At 38.3% G+C, this 17073-nt stretch overlaps 1 protein-coding gene across 1 annotated transcript; it reads left to right on the plus strand.

Moving 5' to 3' along the window:
• Window positions 1–504: 504 nt before the first annotated feature.
• LOC113002706 lies at window positions 505–12888 on the plus strand. The gene is made up of 3 exons (XM_039458023.1): window positions 505–1259; window positions 1344–1675; window positions 12829–12888. Exons 1-3 carry the CDS (start codon window positions 1028–1030, stop codon window positions 12886–12888), a joined length of 624 nt encoding a protein of 207 aa, XP_039313957.1. The 5' UTR covers window positions 505–1027.
• Window positions 12889–17073: the final 4185 nt, after the last annotated feature.

The following is a 17073-nucleotide window of genomic DNA, read 5'->3' on the forward strand; positions in this document are numbered from 1 at the left end:
GTAAATATCCGCTTTTGTACCACGAATATTTAAATAAATTTATAAACCGAGGATTAGATTCTCTATGCACGTGCATATTAATGAAATTCATTGAAGTGCCACTAGGCGGCGCATGGGACGTAACTCTCTCGTGAGCGAAGTCATCGCATATATCAATAAATATAGACCCGTAATAGTTCATAGAAAACGGATTTGCTATTTCGTTAAAATTCTGTTTCTGCAAAATGACGCTAAATCCAAAGAATGTTTTAAAATTGTTAGCGATCGCTTTCGATGATCCGCATTATGACTTTGAATCTGTCATTAGCGAAGCTGAAAGAAATTTAAGTTTTCATATAGAGAGTCTGATAAAAGATGCTATTCAAGAATCCCTGTATATTGAAACGTATACTACTCTCAATTTTGATGAAGAAGATACCTATTATTCAGGATGCAGTTTCAATCGAGGAAAATAATAATGATAATTATATTCAAGATACTGTGACTTCCAATTTAAGTGCATCTATTGAATTAACAGAAAGTTGAAGAATATAAACAAAAAGTTATAAAATTTTGGAAATCAGGAAAAAAACATAAATTAAAATTTGCAACAGTTCAAGCAAGATTTAAACGTGTTTCATCAAAGCAACAATTGTATACATGGGAAAAAGAAATTTCAGAAGGTGAAAATACTAAAGAAAAATTAAAAAAACTATCAGAATATGTATTATCTCAATTTGAAGATGCTTTACAAAAATGTTTACCAATTCATGATTTAGATATTCGCAGATGGGCTTTGAATGCTAGAAATCAATTGCAATTATCGGAAGATTTTTTTAAAGCATCTGATAAATGGATTCATAATTTTAAACAGAAGCATCATATTGTTTCTAGAAAAATTAATAAATTTATAACGCAGAAAAGTTTAACAAATATTAATAAATTAAAAACAGAGGCTAGCAATTTTGTAGAAAAAGTAAAAACAGAACTTTTACTAATTGGAGCAGAAAATGTTTTTAATTCTGATCAATCAGGTTTTAATTTAGAAATGCACACAGGACGTACTTTATCTTTTCGAGGAAAACAAAAAATTGAAACATTAACACAATCGATAAGTTCTATGACTCATAGTTATACAATTCAGCCAATCATATCAGCAAGTGGTTCTCTTTTATCACCGCTATTAATTATTTTACAGGAAAAAGATGGAAAATTTGGACCTCAAGTAGAACAAAATCTTTTTAGAGCTGATAATGTTGTCGCATTACCTTCAAACTCTGGTAAAATGACAACAAACCTTGTAAAAACATGGTTCACAAATGTTTATCTTCCAAACTATAAAAATAATAGTGTTTTGCTTTTAGATTCATGGAGTGGCCAAAATTCGAAACAATTAGAAACAATGGACACATTATCCAAAAATATAAAAATTTTAACAATTCCTGCTGGGACGACCGGAATGATTCAACCTCTCGATGTCTTAGGTTTCAGAATCTGGAAAAATTATATTAAACATTTCTCTGACATGATTCTTTTATATAACTACGATGTAAACTTACATTTGCGAAACAATATTATTAAACTCCAGTCACTTATTCATAATCAATTTTCTTCTCCTCGGTTTATAAATTTATTTAAATATTCGTGGTACAAAAACAGATATTTACAGGAAAAACCACCTAAATTTGATAATCCCGTAGATTATTGTTTCAAAAATTGTGAAGCTATATGTGCGTCATGCAATAATGTAGCAATTATAAAGTGTGCTTGGTGTGCAAACTCTTTATGCATTAATGAATTTTTTTTTTTTTTTGCATATCATTATTGTAAAAATTATAAACAATAATCTATTAAAAATATACAAAAAAATAAATTTAAAAGAGGTAAAAAAAAGTATTAAAAATTAAAAAAGTTTAAAAAAATTAAAAAAAAATTTTTAAAATATTAAAAAACAAAAAAATAATGTTCTGCATTAGTTTTACTTTTTAGATAAATAGATTAGACATAGATAAAAATGTAAATAGGCTTTCGTCATCCATGGAAGAGGAACCTCATCGACAACCCGCCGGCGGCCGGATCTCGGATCTTGGAGGCCGTCCTACCACACCTGGACGAGTGGGTGGGCCGCCCGTTTGGCGGCTTGTCCTACAGGATGACACAGGTGCTCACCGGGCATGGTTGTTTCGGTGAGTACCTGTGCAGGATAAGGAGGGAGCCGACGACACAGTGCCACCACTGTGACGCCGCCCGGGACTCCGCGCGACACACGCTGGAAGAGTGTCCAGCGTGGGAAGAGCTGCGCGGAGTCTTGAGGGCCGAAGTGGGAGATGACCTCTCCCTGCCGGCCATCATCAGTCAGATGATCGGCAGGGAGAGCGCCTGGAAGGCGGTCTCCTCCTTCTGCGAGCGAGTCATGCTGCAGAAGGAGGAGGCCGAAAAGGTGCGGGAGCGTCAGCCTGGGGGTCGTATGCCCCCAGGCGACGCGAGGAACAGAAGGGGCGGCGGAGACGGGGGTCACGCTTCGTCTCGGCCCCCGCCCCGTCCGCCCCGACCGAGAAGAAGCGGCCCCCGCCCCGGAGTTATGCCGGGCGGCGGCGGGCCAGAAGAGCCGTGGCGGTCGCCCCCTCTCTCCCCACTATTGCGGAGGAGAGGGACGACGGCGACCGCCACAGGAATGATGAAATGGAGCGACCCTCCTCCCCTGCGGCTGCCGGCCCAGCTTTAGGGACGCGCAGCCGTGGGAGGAGGGCAGCTCCCCATGTAAGTGAGCCCGGCGAGGCAAACCTGACTTAACGGTCCGGGGGAGCGATCGCGCGTCACAATGCGCCATCGCTCCCCCTCTAGCGCCTCGCCGGGGTTCTGGTGGGGGGAGGGGAAGGAACTCCTTCCTACATCCTCCCCCCCCAACACGGAGAAGAGTATGCCGCCGCGCCGGGCTAGTCCGGCGCGTAGGGGCCCGGGACATCCGGCCGGGGGGCCGGACTCCCGGGCTTTACCCCCGTAAACATCACAAGGGGAAGAGGCGGGGGAGGGCTGGTGTCCTTCTCCCCCAACCTTAGGCCGGCTTGGCCTTACGGCCCTGCCGGGGGACCCGCACCAGGGTACTCCCCGGCGTGCTGAGTCGGCCTCGGCCGACCTGGTCCGGGGGGCTCCGGAAGCATGCTGTACGCGTTCCCGGAGTCCCCCCCAGTCAAGGACCTGAGCTGGACACCCGGAGAGGTTTTAGTGGGTATGTCCTCGCCGACACGTTGTCGGCGGGGAAGAGCCCCACATAACCGCCAGGCCTCCCCCGGGGCCTGGGGTATGCGGTAACGCATTTCCTCTCCGTTAACAAAAAAAAAAAAAAAAAAGGCTTTCGTCATCCATTCGTCGTAATAATAATTCCTCGTGAGAAGGGTGGTTTACCCTCTTGCAACAAGGGTGCATGGAAATTCGTACATGTAAAACTCTATTATTTAACATAAAAAACATTTTCAAAGAGCGACTGAAATTATTTCAGTACAAGAAAAGACAATTTTATTTTAAGGGCTGATTCACCCCCTTATTTTGGTTCTTTGGAAAAAAGAAAAAACACGTAACTTTTATTTTTTCTTGCTCCTTAATTTGGTATTTGTTTCATTAAAATCGGAGAATAATTTCTTCTGTTATATTCAAAATACTACAAAAATAAGCCATTTTGGGGGATGTTTTACCCCTTGCAACATGGAAAGTCGGACATGTAAACTTTACTATTTAACATAAAAAACATTTTGTAACGATTTCGTGTTGATCGGTACATTATTTTTATGTGTAACATCATGATGATTCCCTAATACTCTCAACTTTGGGGGTCGATTTCACCCCTTTAATGTTGACCATTGCCGATAAAAAAAAATACGTGTCTATTATTTTCACCTACTCTACAAATGTGCAAAGTTTCAATGAAATCGGTGAGTCCGGCAAAGGTAGGTTTACTTGTCAGAACTACGTGGCTCGCCTTAGCGGAGGCTCTACGTTCGCGTTCCTGCCGCGCCGGTCAGAGCGCGCGTGATTGGCTGCCGCGCTTCGCGCGGGACCAGTCGTCGTGATCGGCGCGTGTAGCGTAATTATGGTCGGAGTTGAAATAATTCCCGCGTCCGGCTTATTAATTTCTTTTTGTCAACGCCTTATCTCTTTGTCTTTCTTTCTTACGCTAACCGCTATTCTTTTTTGTTCTTATTTTATTGTAAGCCGTCTCTATTATGCACTGCAATACATGTGTTCTCTATCTGTTATATCGGCCTGACTTTACTTGATTTCTCGCCTACCCGTCGCCTCCTGTAAGAGAACCGCTTCGTCCCTGTCTCCGCTTCCCCGCCCCTCTACCGGTTAGAAGAGCTAGCTGGCCGCGTGCGAGCGACGATTTCGCATTTCAGCATGACACGTTCTCGCGTGTTGTGAAGCCGTGTTTAGCGTTGAAGAGTGAACCCGGAGACGCGACCGGTATCATCGCGTCTTGCGCCCAATCTCGCGATTTGGTGCAAGCGTTTGGTGTTTCTCAGTTCGTTCGTCGCTCCCGCGCGTGTTTCGCGATTCATTCCGATGTTTGATCGCGTATTTCGCCGTTGCTCTCCGGCGTCAGGAAAAGTACGTGACAATATATACACCAGGCAAATTTCAAAAACTGCTTACGTGAATATAATTAACCTTTGCTCCCATCCACAATAAATAATATGTCTCTTGTATAGACAAGGTTATATACGAGGTGTGTTCAAAAAGTATCGCGAATTTTGTGTTTTTTCAAAAATTATTTATTTATTCATGAATATCTATTTTGTCCCCTTCAAAGTAATCCCCATGAGATATTATACACTTGTGCCAACGGTTTTTCCAATCTTCGAAGCACTTCAAAAAATCATTTTTTTTTATCTTGTTCAGCTCCTCCTTCGATGCCGTCTTTATCTCGTCAAGCGTAGCGTAACGTCGTCCTTTCATGGGCCTCTTCAGTTTAGGGAACAAGAAAAAGTCACAGGGGGCCAGATCTGGGGAATACGGTGGCTGCGGCATCATTAGTGTGTTGTTTTTGGCCAAAAAGTCGCGCACAAGCAACGATGTGTGAGCAGGGGCGTTTGGTACGAATTTCGCGGCGACCCGTCTCATGCCCAAATCATTGATAAAAATCGAATGGCACGAGCCAATCGATATGTTTAGGTCCTCAGCAACTTCTCTAACGGTGATTCGACGATTGGCCAATACCATTTTCTCCACTTCATTAATTTTTTCGTCTGTTGTTGAAGTGCTCGGGCGTCCGGCACGCTCTTCGTCGTTCACATCTTCTCGGCCTTCTGAGAACATTTTGCACCACCGATAAACGTTGCTTCGGTCCAAGGTAGCTCCTCCGTATGCCACAGTCAACATTCGGAATGCATCCGCGCACTTAATTTCGTTTTTCACACAAAATTTGATACAGGTTCTTTGATCCATTTTTTTGAATAGGTAAAAATCGAAGACGATCCAAAACACGTGCAAGCAAAGCAGCTGTCAACAATTAAGTGAACATTCAAAATGGCCGAGCTTGTTGGCATAAGTGAGAGACATGAGTACCAACATAACGCCACAAAAAGATCGAAATTCGAATATACGTAACCCGCGAAAATTCAAAATTCGCGATACTTTTTGAACACACCTCGTATTATGCACTTTGTTCAGCTGAATTCGTTTGTCTCGTACAAAAACGCGTTGAATAAGTGTGCAATTAAAAATATATATTTTTCATTAACTAGAGTCAATATTACATTATACTCCTACGAGTGCTACGTATAAAATTTTTCAAATGTCTTAAAATATGATTGACAAAGTGCATATGAATATGATAATGAAACATACCTAATTAGATCGCATGCGCCTTATTAAATCTATTTTTATCTTTCTATCTTCCTCCAATGCATATTTTATCTTTTCCAGCAAAAATGTGGTTTGCTTTCTCAGGTCTACCTCTAAGTCATACTTTTTTTTATCCAACGTAATGTAAATGTATATTTTGAATGAATTGACGTTTCAAACTAGTGTCAAATGATTGAATAAAGCTATAAAAATATGTGTAATTTTACAAGTTGAGTCTCAGAGGCCTCAATGCAGCATATTCTCTCTGGTTTCAGAAATTTGTAACTAGATTAATTAATAAGTATGGTAAGTACATTTTGAATCCTGTTTATTAAAGTTAACAAAGTTAAGTGTAGCTCTTACAATATATATTGAGTTCACTAAACTAGTGAAATAATAAATGATATTAAATATGCTTGCTGCATTACAAAAAAAATGTTAATTATGAATAAATAATATGTGTTAATCTCGCTCTTACCTGATATTTAATAATATTTTTAAGCGTCTTACAAAAGATATTTTCTCTTACAAAAGATAATTTATTTTGTAACACAACAAGCATATTAACCCTTAAACACGTAAGTGGGTCTGAGAGACCCCATATGAAGTTTTGAACGCTTGCTATGTGAAGACGGAATGAGATAGGAGGTTCGGACCAAGGCGTAAAAAAAGTTTGAAATCTCCTCTTTTGATTGATATGGTTAATTATTTCTTTTGGTCAACTAGAATTCGAACGGTACGGCAGCAAAGTTTTGTTAGGGTCAATGCGACCCATATAGTGTGTAAGTAAAACTTTTTTGTGAGTATTTTACATAAAAAAGCTGGACAAAATACGTTCGAACAGGTCGGTTTGCGAATGTTACTCGCATATACTTTGTTTGAAGTTGGAATACTATAAAATGCTGTAGAAAAGGGAGTTTTTCCAAAATATATCATGAAACACATCAATTTTCAATTTTAGACACGATTTTATCAAAAATACCTTATATTTGCCTTTTTGCATAAGTACATTTTTTAATAGAAATGACAATGATATAATTTTTTTTTTTTAAGTATGAATCTTTAGCTTTAAAACGTCGTATTGTAAAGTTCTTTAAAGTTTTTTGTTGCAAAGATGATTTTTTTTTTTAAATAGAGTTTTAGATGCCCAAAAATACCTCATATTCTCCATGTTACATAATTATACTTTTCAAAAGAAATGACTTTGCCAAATTTTATTTTGAAAGTGTGACTCTTTAGCTTTAAAACACCGTATTTGAAAATCCTTAAATGTTTTTTGTTGCAAAGATATAATTTTTTGAAGAAAAAGTGGATTTTTGACTAATTTCTCATATTTGCTATATGGTTTTTCTTTTATAACTTCACAATAAATTATTTTTCGCCAATGTCGATTGTGCAATCACACTCCTGAACTTTCAAACTTTTGTTTAAAAAAAAATCGTAGAAAAATATTGATTGTAATCAAAGACATAGCTTCTCAAAGTTAAAAAAGTCTTCCAGACCCAAAAATGTGTTACCGTATTTTACAAGATCGGTGTGTTTAAGGGTTAATATCCCGTACAGCACCTAATATTGCTGCAATATCGTTGTAATATTTTAATATTACAGTAATATTACAAGGATATATTGCAGCATTATTGCTGCAATACATAATGTCCGAAAAAATTTGTCGCAGTAATATTACTGCAATATTTCTGTATAATTACTGAGATATTGCAATAATATTTTTTAATGTTATTGTATAATATTAAAGAATATTACAGAAATATTGCTGTAATATTGTTGCAATATATTACATCCGCAAAAAATGGTCATAGAAATATTACTGCAATATCTCAGTAATATTGTTGTAATATTGCTACAATACATAATGTCTGCAAAAATTTATCGCAATAATATTACTGCAATATTCCAGTAATATTACTAAGATTTTGCAGCAATACTTTTTAATGTTATTGTATAATATTAAAAAATATTACAGAAATATTGGTGTAATATTGCTGCAATATACTACGTCTGCAAAAAAATGGTCATGAGAATATTATTGTAATATCTCAGTAATATTGCTGTAATATTGCTATAATACATAATGTCTGCAAAAATTTATCGCAGTAATATTACTGCAATATTTCAGTGATATTTCTGAGATATTGCAATAAGATTCTTGTGATTAATTTTCGCGGACATAATATATTGCAGCAATATTACAGCGATATTACTAAGATAATGCAATAATATTGATATTTCCAAGCGGGGAAGTCACCCATCCAAGTCGCGACTCCGGTTAACGTTACTTAACTTCTAAGATCGCTGCAAACTCCTTTGTGATGACCTGTGAACACTTAGCTAATATGTGTATATAACTGATAAATCAGGTTAATACACGTTATTTGTTTAAATAAAAATGCAACTAGAAAATATATGTTAATGTAATGTAATAATAAAATTAACTAAGAAAAAATTTATAAATTATTATTCTAAATGTTTATTTTTTATTTATTATAAATATTTTCTGAAATATTTTATAAAACTTTATTAAATATTTATTTTTTATTAGTAAATATTTATTTTTTCTTTAACATAAATATTTTAGAAAATATTTTATAAATATTTTAATAACATTTGTATAAAAATTTTTATAATTATTTTTGTCATGTACATAAAATATGTATAAAATATTTTTATAACATTTATGAAAAATATTTATAATAAATATTTATTAATATTTATCATAAATATGCTATCTGGGTATATTATATTGCAATATTGCTGCAATATTATAGCAATATTGTAACAACCCGTGTTTCTTGATTAGATATCGCGCACGGACGTAGCTCGTCGGGAATTCCAGGGCACGATCCGGGTTAAGAGAGAATTAGACTTGTGGTTTGACGTGTAAGATATGTACAGTTTTTATTACGTAAAGCACACGGACGAAATACAAATGTCTTAACACTACTATTTACAAAAGTCGCGAGAGCGTCACCACTGATACGTCGTCGGCCGTAACGTTCGGGGGTGACGGTTATATCGGTAGCGAATGTTGCGAATACCGGTGTGTACCGGCGTCGGTGTGCGGATCGTCATCGGCGCGGTTGCCGTTATTCGCGCGACAGGTGCATGTTTACGTCGCCGGCGTTCTTCTTCGGCGCGCCGGGCGGTCCCGTGTTTATCGGCCTTGCGAGGTCGCGTGCACGGCTTTCGCGATCGTCGGAGCGGTAGCAGAGCGCGGGGCGGCGCTCGGCTGAGCGTCCCTTTAAATCCGCTGGTTGTATAACGCATGATTTCTCGCAGGCAGGATGCAACGGCTACGTCGAGTACGCTCGACGGAGGCAAAGACGCTTTACCCCGTTTTTCTGTAGCCGTCGCGGTAGGATCTGATTGGTCCGAGGAAAGCCGGTCGGGCAAGTACGCTTGTCAGAGCCCAAGACGCTTGAGCCCAGCTTCGGCGAGAAGAGACGGGTGTGAGAGCGGTAGCCGTCGAGAACGCTCGACAGAGGTCAAGACACTTGACCCCAGGACTACCTCGGGAGACTTCTTCGGAGACTAGTCGGCGGAGTAGCGGTCCGAACAGTCGGCGGAGAAGAAGCGCAGAATCTCGCTGCTCCGGCGCTTTTATACCCGAATCTCGAGACGTCGGGAACGCTCGGTGGCGGTTCGGTTCGCGTCGGTGCCAGCGTCCCCGCCGCTCGAGATCGGTTGCGTGGCGAGTGAACGGAGGCGAGCGAGCACGTCGTTAGTGCGTGCCGGTTTGGGCCGGTGCGCATGCGCGGCGATATACCGCGACGCGCGGATGCCTCGCTGCTCGCATTGGCGTGTTGAAGTCGTTTATCGGCGTGTAGCGCCTTGTTCTAACGCTCGGCGGATGTTCGGCCGGTGTTTGGCAGACGATGACCGGTCCGTTGGGGGGAGGTTGCGCGGAGGCGGTTTGTTACAATATTATAATGTGATATATCGCATTCTAATATTTCTGCAATATTGTAATGTGAAATATCATATTGCAATATTGCTGCAATGTCATAGCAATATTCTAATACAATATATTGCATTCTAATATTTCTGTAATACCACTGCAATATTGTAATATGACATATCATACGGCAATATCGCTACAATGTCATAACAATGTTATAATGCAATATATCGCATTTCAATATTTCTGCAATGTCACTGCAATATTGTAATATATTAGAAGTACAAATTAAAAACCGCCGTTTTTTGTCAAAATTTGAGGATTGATTGTTGAAAAATGGTTACATACTTATTCTTGAAAGTATTGTCCATCGCTGGCCACTACTTTCTCCCACCTTTCGGGCTGCATACGAATCCCGCGTCGAAAAAACTGCTCGTCTTTTGCGGCAATCCATGAATCGACCCAGTTTTTGGCCTCTTCGTAATAATGGAAGTGCTGCTCAGCCAGGCCATGCGCCATTGATCGGAACAAGTGGTAATCTGAAGGGGCGATGTCAGGAGAATACGGCGGATGAGGTAAGACGTTCCATTTCAATGTTTCCAGATAGGTTTTAACGACCTGAGCAACATGTGGCTGAGCGTTGTCGTGCAGCAACATCACTTTTTCGTGTCTTTGCTCGTATTGTGGCCGTTTTTCCTGCAATGCTCGGCTCAAACGCATTAGTTGTGTTCGGTAGCGAGCTCCTGTGATGGTTTCACCCGGTTGCAACAGCTCATAATAAATCACGCCGAGCTGGTCCCACCAAATACACAGCATGAGCTTCGAGCCATGGATGTTTGGCTTGGCCGTCGATGTTGATGCATGGCCGCGGTAGCCCCACGATTTTTTTCACTTTGGATTATCATAATGGATCCACTTTTCATCGCCGGTTACAATACGATGCAGAAAACCCTTCCGTTTTTGCCGTTGGAGCAGCTGTTCGCACGCGAAAAAACGCCGTTCGACGTCTCTCGGCTTTAATTCGTATGGCACCCAGTGTCCATGCTTTTGGATCATTCCCATGGTTTTCAAACGATGTGAAATAGCTTGTTGAGTCACGCCCAATGAATCTGCAAGCTCCTGTTGCGTTTGAGATGAATCTTCATTCAGTAATGTTTCCAATTGTGCGTTTTCAAACTTTTTCACCTGTCCGGGACGCTCCTTGTCTTCTACGCCGAAATCACCACTTTTGAAGCGTTGGAACCATTCTCGACACGTTCTTTCACTAATGGAAGCCTCACCATAAGTTTTTACAATCATTCGACGCGCCTCAGCCGCAGATTTTTTCGAATTGAAGGCAAAAAGCAAAACTTCCCGCAAATGAGGCTTATTGGGCACAAATTTCGACATTTTCGATCACAAAAAGATATATAACGCCGATAAAAATTCACAACTGCAATGATAAGGAATTGTTGCCAGATGCCCAACCTTACATTAAAAATTTTTGATCTAACGTTTGGCGCCAGCATTTATCGCTGGCGCCATCTACTGGAAAACGGCGGTTTTCAATTTGTACTCCTAATAATATATTATATTGCAATATTGCTGCAATGTTATAGGAATATTATAATGTAATACATCGCATTCTAATATTTCTACGATATTATTGTAATATGGCAATGTGAAATATCATATTGCAATATTGCTGCAATGTCATAGCAATATTACAGTGTGGTATATCGCGTTTTAATATTTCTGCAATATCACTGCAATATTACAATATCGTTTTAATATTACTATAATATCTTAACATTGTTGCAATATTATTGCAATATTATGTGCTGTGCGGGTAATTACTGTGCTAACAATAAAGTTTAGTTCAAACCATTTAATTTGATATTATATATGTATTGGGTCTATCTCTGCTAGTTTACGAAATAAAGAGGGGTGGCTACTTATTGGAACACCCATAAATCTCGTGTAGAGGTCACGAAAATAGAGGTTCAAATAATGGCGCTTAATGATTTGGCAGCCATCTTAGGAGTCTTAAAAGGTTCCTTCCGTTTCACGAGTTACTAGAAACTCTCCTTTCTGATTTTCTTACTTCTTTGGTAATATGATATGTCATATTGCTATATTGCTGCAATGTCATAGCAATTGTATTATGATATATCATATTGCAATATTGTTACAATGTCATAACAATATTATAAGACAATATATCGCATTCGAATATTTATGCAATATCATTGCAGTATTGTAATATGATATATCATATTGCAATATTGCTGCAATGTCAAAGCAATATTATAACGCGATGTATCGCATTCGAATATTTCTGTAATATCACTGCAATATTATATTATGACATATCATATTGCAATATTACTGCAATATCACTGCAGTATTGTAATATGATATATCATATTGCAATATTACTACAATATTATAATATCGCTGTAATATTACTGCAACATCATAATATTGTCGCAATATTGTTGCAATATTACGTGCTGTGCGGGATCATGTATTATTTTAACTAGTTTTTAGTAAACTCTATATACATTGTAAAAATTACACTTACTTTATTAACTTTTTTAATAAACGGAATTCAAAATATACTTACCTTACTTATTAATTAATCCAATTACAAATTTCTGAAAGGACACGTAGCGTTGAGGCCTCTGAGACTCAACTTGTAAAATTACACGTACACCAGGCATTAGAATCATTTTTATATCTTTATTCAATTATTTGACACTTGTTTTAAACGTCAATTCATTAAAAATATACATTTACATTAACGCTAGAATTAAAAAAGTATGACTTAGAGACAGACCTGAGAAAGCAAACTACATTTTTGCTGAGAAAGGTAAAATGCATTGGAGAAAGATAGAAAGATGAAAATAGATTTAATAAGATGCATCCGATTTAATTATCCTTGTTTCATTACCATATTTATGTGCACTTTTTAAATCATATCTTATGACACTTGAAAAATTTTATACGTAGCACTCGTAGAAGTATAATATAATATTGACTCTAGTTAATGCAAAATATATATTTTTAACTGCACATATTTATTAATAATAAGCTTATTCAACGCATTTTTGCAGCACCCAAAGAAATTCGGCAGAAAACTGTGTTGTTTGCCCCGCAAACCGAGATATTATTGACAATTTTTTTTGTGTTGCTCTCCCGGCTGGGAGATAAAGTGCCTTCCATTCGCTTCTCGTATGACACAGGCTTCCTATTCCTTTTATGCAGAATCTAGGGTTTTTTTTTTATAATTCTTCCAATCTTCTTAATGTAGTTGTATATTATGCATCTCAATGTAGACCAACCTCTTCTTTTATTGATTTAGCTATGTCTATTTCGGACGAGTTTCCGATCTTTCTCAGTTCTGTGTCTAACCTAATTCTTTGTTCGTCGTATTTGCTACACTGCCATATTACGTGCTCAATACTCTCTACCTCGTTCCCGTATTTGCAGCGAGCGCTCTCTATAATTCCTTTCCTAGCCAGTGATTTGTTTACGTTATAATGATTTGCTCTTATTCGGTTGATTAAAGTAACAAAGTATCTTTGGTAATTGATCCTATAAAACCACGGTTTCTTCTTTTCTCTATTATAAAAGTTATCAAAATACGCTTTTCCCTTATAGATTGCCTCTTTGACTACACTATCTTGAGTCATGTTCCAAGTTTCTAAATTAAATTCCCTACTTAAATTTCCTATCGGTATTTCTATGCTCTCGTCGACCGCTTCTTTAGCTAATTTGTCCGTAAATTCGTTGCCCTCTATTCCTATATGTGCCGGAATCCATATAAGTAACACGTTCTTATCCAGTTCCCTCTTTAATTTATAACATAATTTCTTACTCTCAATTATATACCTATTATGATATACATTAAGTATGTTATTATTAAAAGCCTTTAACACCGATTGAGAATCTGACATTTATAACTATATTCGCTGTTTTGATTGCAAAAGCTTCCGCCGTGAAACTGGAGCATTTCTTTGGTAAACTTATGTTATACGTAAAGTCTCTTGCCTCTATTATTACGCTAGCACCTACCGCTTAACCCGTTTTATTTTTAGAGCCATCTGTATACAGGGTGAGTCATTTTAATTTATGGACCCGAATATCTTCCAAATAACGGTATCTACAAAAAAATGGTTTAGATAAAAGTTGACCAGGACAGAGGGGGTCATTCAATTGTACCATTGGTTTTGACCTTGAGGTCAATTTTGAAGGTTATTTCAAGGTCACGATGGTTTTTTTAAATCGGATACCCTATTTTTGACTACGGATTTCGAAAGAGCGGAAAAATTTACATCAAACTTGTCTTATGAAAAAATTGTTTTTGCGACCTTGGAAAGGTCAAAAATGAAGGTGAAATGCCTGAAAAATGATCTGGTGTACTTTTTCTGAAATGACGTGGTTTTCTGGGTAACACAAATGTACATAATGCTTAAACATTACTACTTGCAACTTTCGGCCGGATTCTTCGACGCACGCCTATTGCTCCTCTCCCACCGCTCGCGCGTTAGCAACGGCGCCGCCGGACGACGTAACGCACGGTCCTGAGACGATGTATCGCGCTCCTTAATTACGCCGTCTGGCGGCGCCGTTGCTAAGGCGCGAGCGGTGGGAGGGGAGCAATAGGCGTGCGTCGAAGAATCCGGCCGAAAGTTGCAAGTAGCTGACAACACTGCGATACCTAATGCTAATAATCAACGATTGAAAAAAACTAAACAATTACGTTTGATTTAAGATTTATAATTATTGTTATAATAGAGTTTTATTCCTTTTCTTTCTTACTCACTTCTGTATAATTGAAAAATTTACTATTTAAAGTTGCTTAAATTTAAAAAATCCAAACATACATACAGGGTATGTAGGTAATTACATTCACAAGTTATCTTTCCAGAATGGCTGATTATAGTCCTAATGAGATTGTTGATATTATATTAGTTTTAGGGGAGTGTCATAGCAATTACAATGCAGCATCAAGGTTTTATGCTCAACGTTTTTCTGAAAGGCGACATCCAACTGATATGACAATACGTAGTTTAGTCGAAAGAGCTCGCAATGGAAATCTTGTTCGTCAACGTTAACATCATGAATATGAGGAAAATGATGCGCGAGCTGTAACTATTTTAGCAATACTTCACCTTAATCCTCATGTTAGTACTCGCCAGATTGAAAGGGAAATAGGTATACCACAAAGAACTGTTGTTAGAATTTTAAGAGTTCTAAATTATCACCCTTTCCACATCACTCTTACGCAGGCTTTACAGCCTAATCATCATCCGATTTTTTTAGGTATGTGCTTTTCTCAGATGAGGCTAATTTTTATAGTGACGGACAACTTAATAGACACAACTGACATTATTGGTCAGATGTTAATCCCCACTGGTACAGGCCAATAGATCATCAAAATCGATAGAGTATTATGGTGTGGTGCGGCATTGTAAATGGTTATTTGATTGGACCTTATTTTTTTGAAGAGAACGTTGATAGACACAGTTACTTATCGTTGCTAAGAGATCACTTACCAGGCTTATCAGAAGATGTTGACTTAGCAACAAGAACAAGAATGTGGCTTCAACAAGATGGTGCTGCACCGCATTATGCACTCATTGTACGTGCCTTTTTAAATGCCAGTTACAATAACAGATGGATTGGACGAAGGGGTCTAGTTGAATGACCTCCTTGCTCACCAGATTTGACGTCGCCTGATTTCTTTTTATGGGGATACTTGAAAAATGTTGTTTTTGCTAAACGATCAACCACAAGAGATGATTTTATGGACCGCATTCGTAGAGCTTGTGCAGCCATTCCTAGAGCTACCCTGCTTAGAACTGTGGATAGTTTCCAAAACAGATTGCAGTTATGCCTCGAAGCCAACGGAGGTAATTTTGAACAATTACTCCGTGGATAATTTATTTAAATTACAGTGTCAGTGAGAGGCGAGGGGACTCACGATAATCAAGCACCCCGACGTGAGAGGCAAGGGGACTCACGATAATCAAGCACCCCGACGTGAGAGGCAAGGGGACTCACGATAATCAAGCACCCTGACGTGAGAGGCAAGGGAACTAACGATAATCAAGCACCCTAAAGGAAACAGAATTTACTACGTCCACGTCGTTGTTTCCGGGTAACGCTAAAAGTAATGAAAGTGCTTTTGACTTTGATATGATTTTCAAAAGGTCAGGTCGAAAAACTAAAAAATCCCTATGCTCATGTAAAAAGTGCCATTGTTTAAGAGCCCATTATCAAGAAACAGGTTCTGCGGTCAAAAATAAGGTTTACTAATCAAAAAATGCGTTATGAGCCTCAAACAACCTTGAAAATTGACCTCAAGGTCAAGCTAGTCAAAGTGATTAACACTTTTACAATTCATTGACTATGTTTAAGCATTATGCACATTTGTGTTACCCAGAAAACCACGTCATTTCAGAAAAAGTACACCAGATCGTTTTTCACCTTCATTTTTGACCTTTCCAAGGTCGCAAAAACAATTTTTTCATAAGACAAGTTTGATGTAAAATTTTCTGCTCTTTCGAAATCCGCAGTCAAAAATAGGGTGTCCCATTTAAAAAAACCATCGTGACCTTGAAATAACCTTTAAAATTGACCTCAAGGTCAAAACCAATGGTACAATTGAATGACCCCCTTTGTCCTGGTCAACTTTTATCTAAACCATTTTTTTGTAGATACCGTTATTTGGAAGATATTCGGGTCCATAGAATAAAATGACTCACCCTGTATATTAATTCTATTGGTTCCTCTAAATTGTATTTTTCTATAATTTGCCTAACTAAATTGTTATATGTCATTCCTTTTCTTTTTCTTATCCTTCCTAGCGTCAAGTCTACTAATACTACTTCTTGAATAACAATCTCATAATCTGTGTCAAATATTTCAAATTGTTTATTGCTTCTTGTTTCTTTTTCTAGCCATTTAACTCTCTGCCATGACTCCGTCATAATACTTTTATTAAGAGCAGGCTGCCTATATCTAGCGTAATTTTCCAGTCTTAGAAGCGTATCCATTTGGCATATCCACTCTGGATTACCATAAACTAGATCTTTGTAAAGAAAATTTCTGGTTAATAAGTGTGCCCTATCTCTTAGTAATCTTGGCCACGGTAATTGTAACATTATTTGGCGTGCTATTTCTTAAACCTAGCGCTGTTCTTAATCCGATATATTGTATACATTCTAATTTAAGTCTGATGGAGCTCTTTCTAGGATAATATACTGTAACAAACCGCTTTTCCGCTCCCCCCTCGGACCGCCCACCGTTCCAGGCTGTCCGGCCGAACAACCGCCGGACAACAAAAAACCAGC

Source organism: Solenopsis invicta, chromosome 15 (genome assembly GCF_016802725.1).
Source record: "Solenopsis invicta isolate M01_SB chromosome 15, UNIL_Sinv_3.0, whole genome shotgun sequence".
Taxonomy (NCBI): domain Eukaryota; kingdom Metazoa; phylum Arthropoda; class Insecta; order Hymenoptera; family Formicidae; genus Solenopsis; species Solenopsis invicta.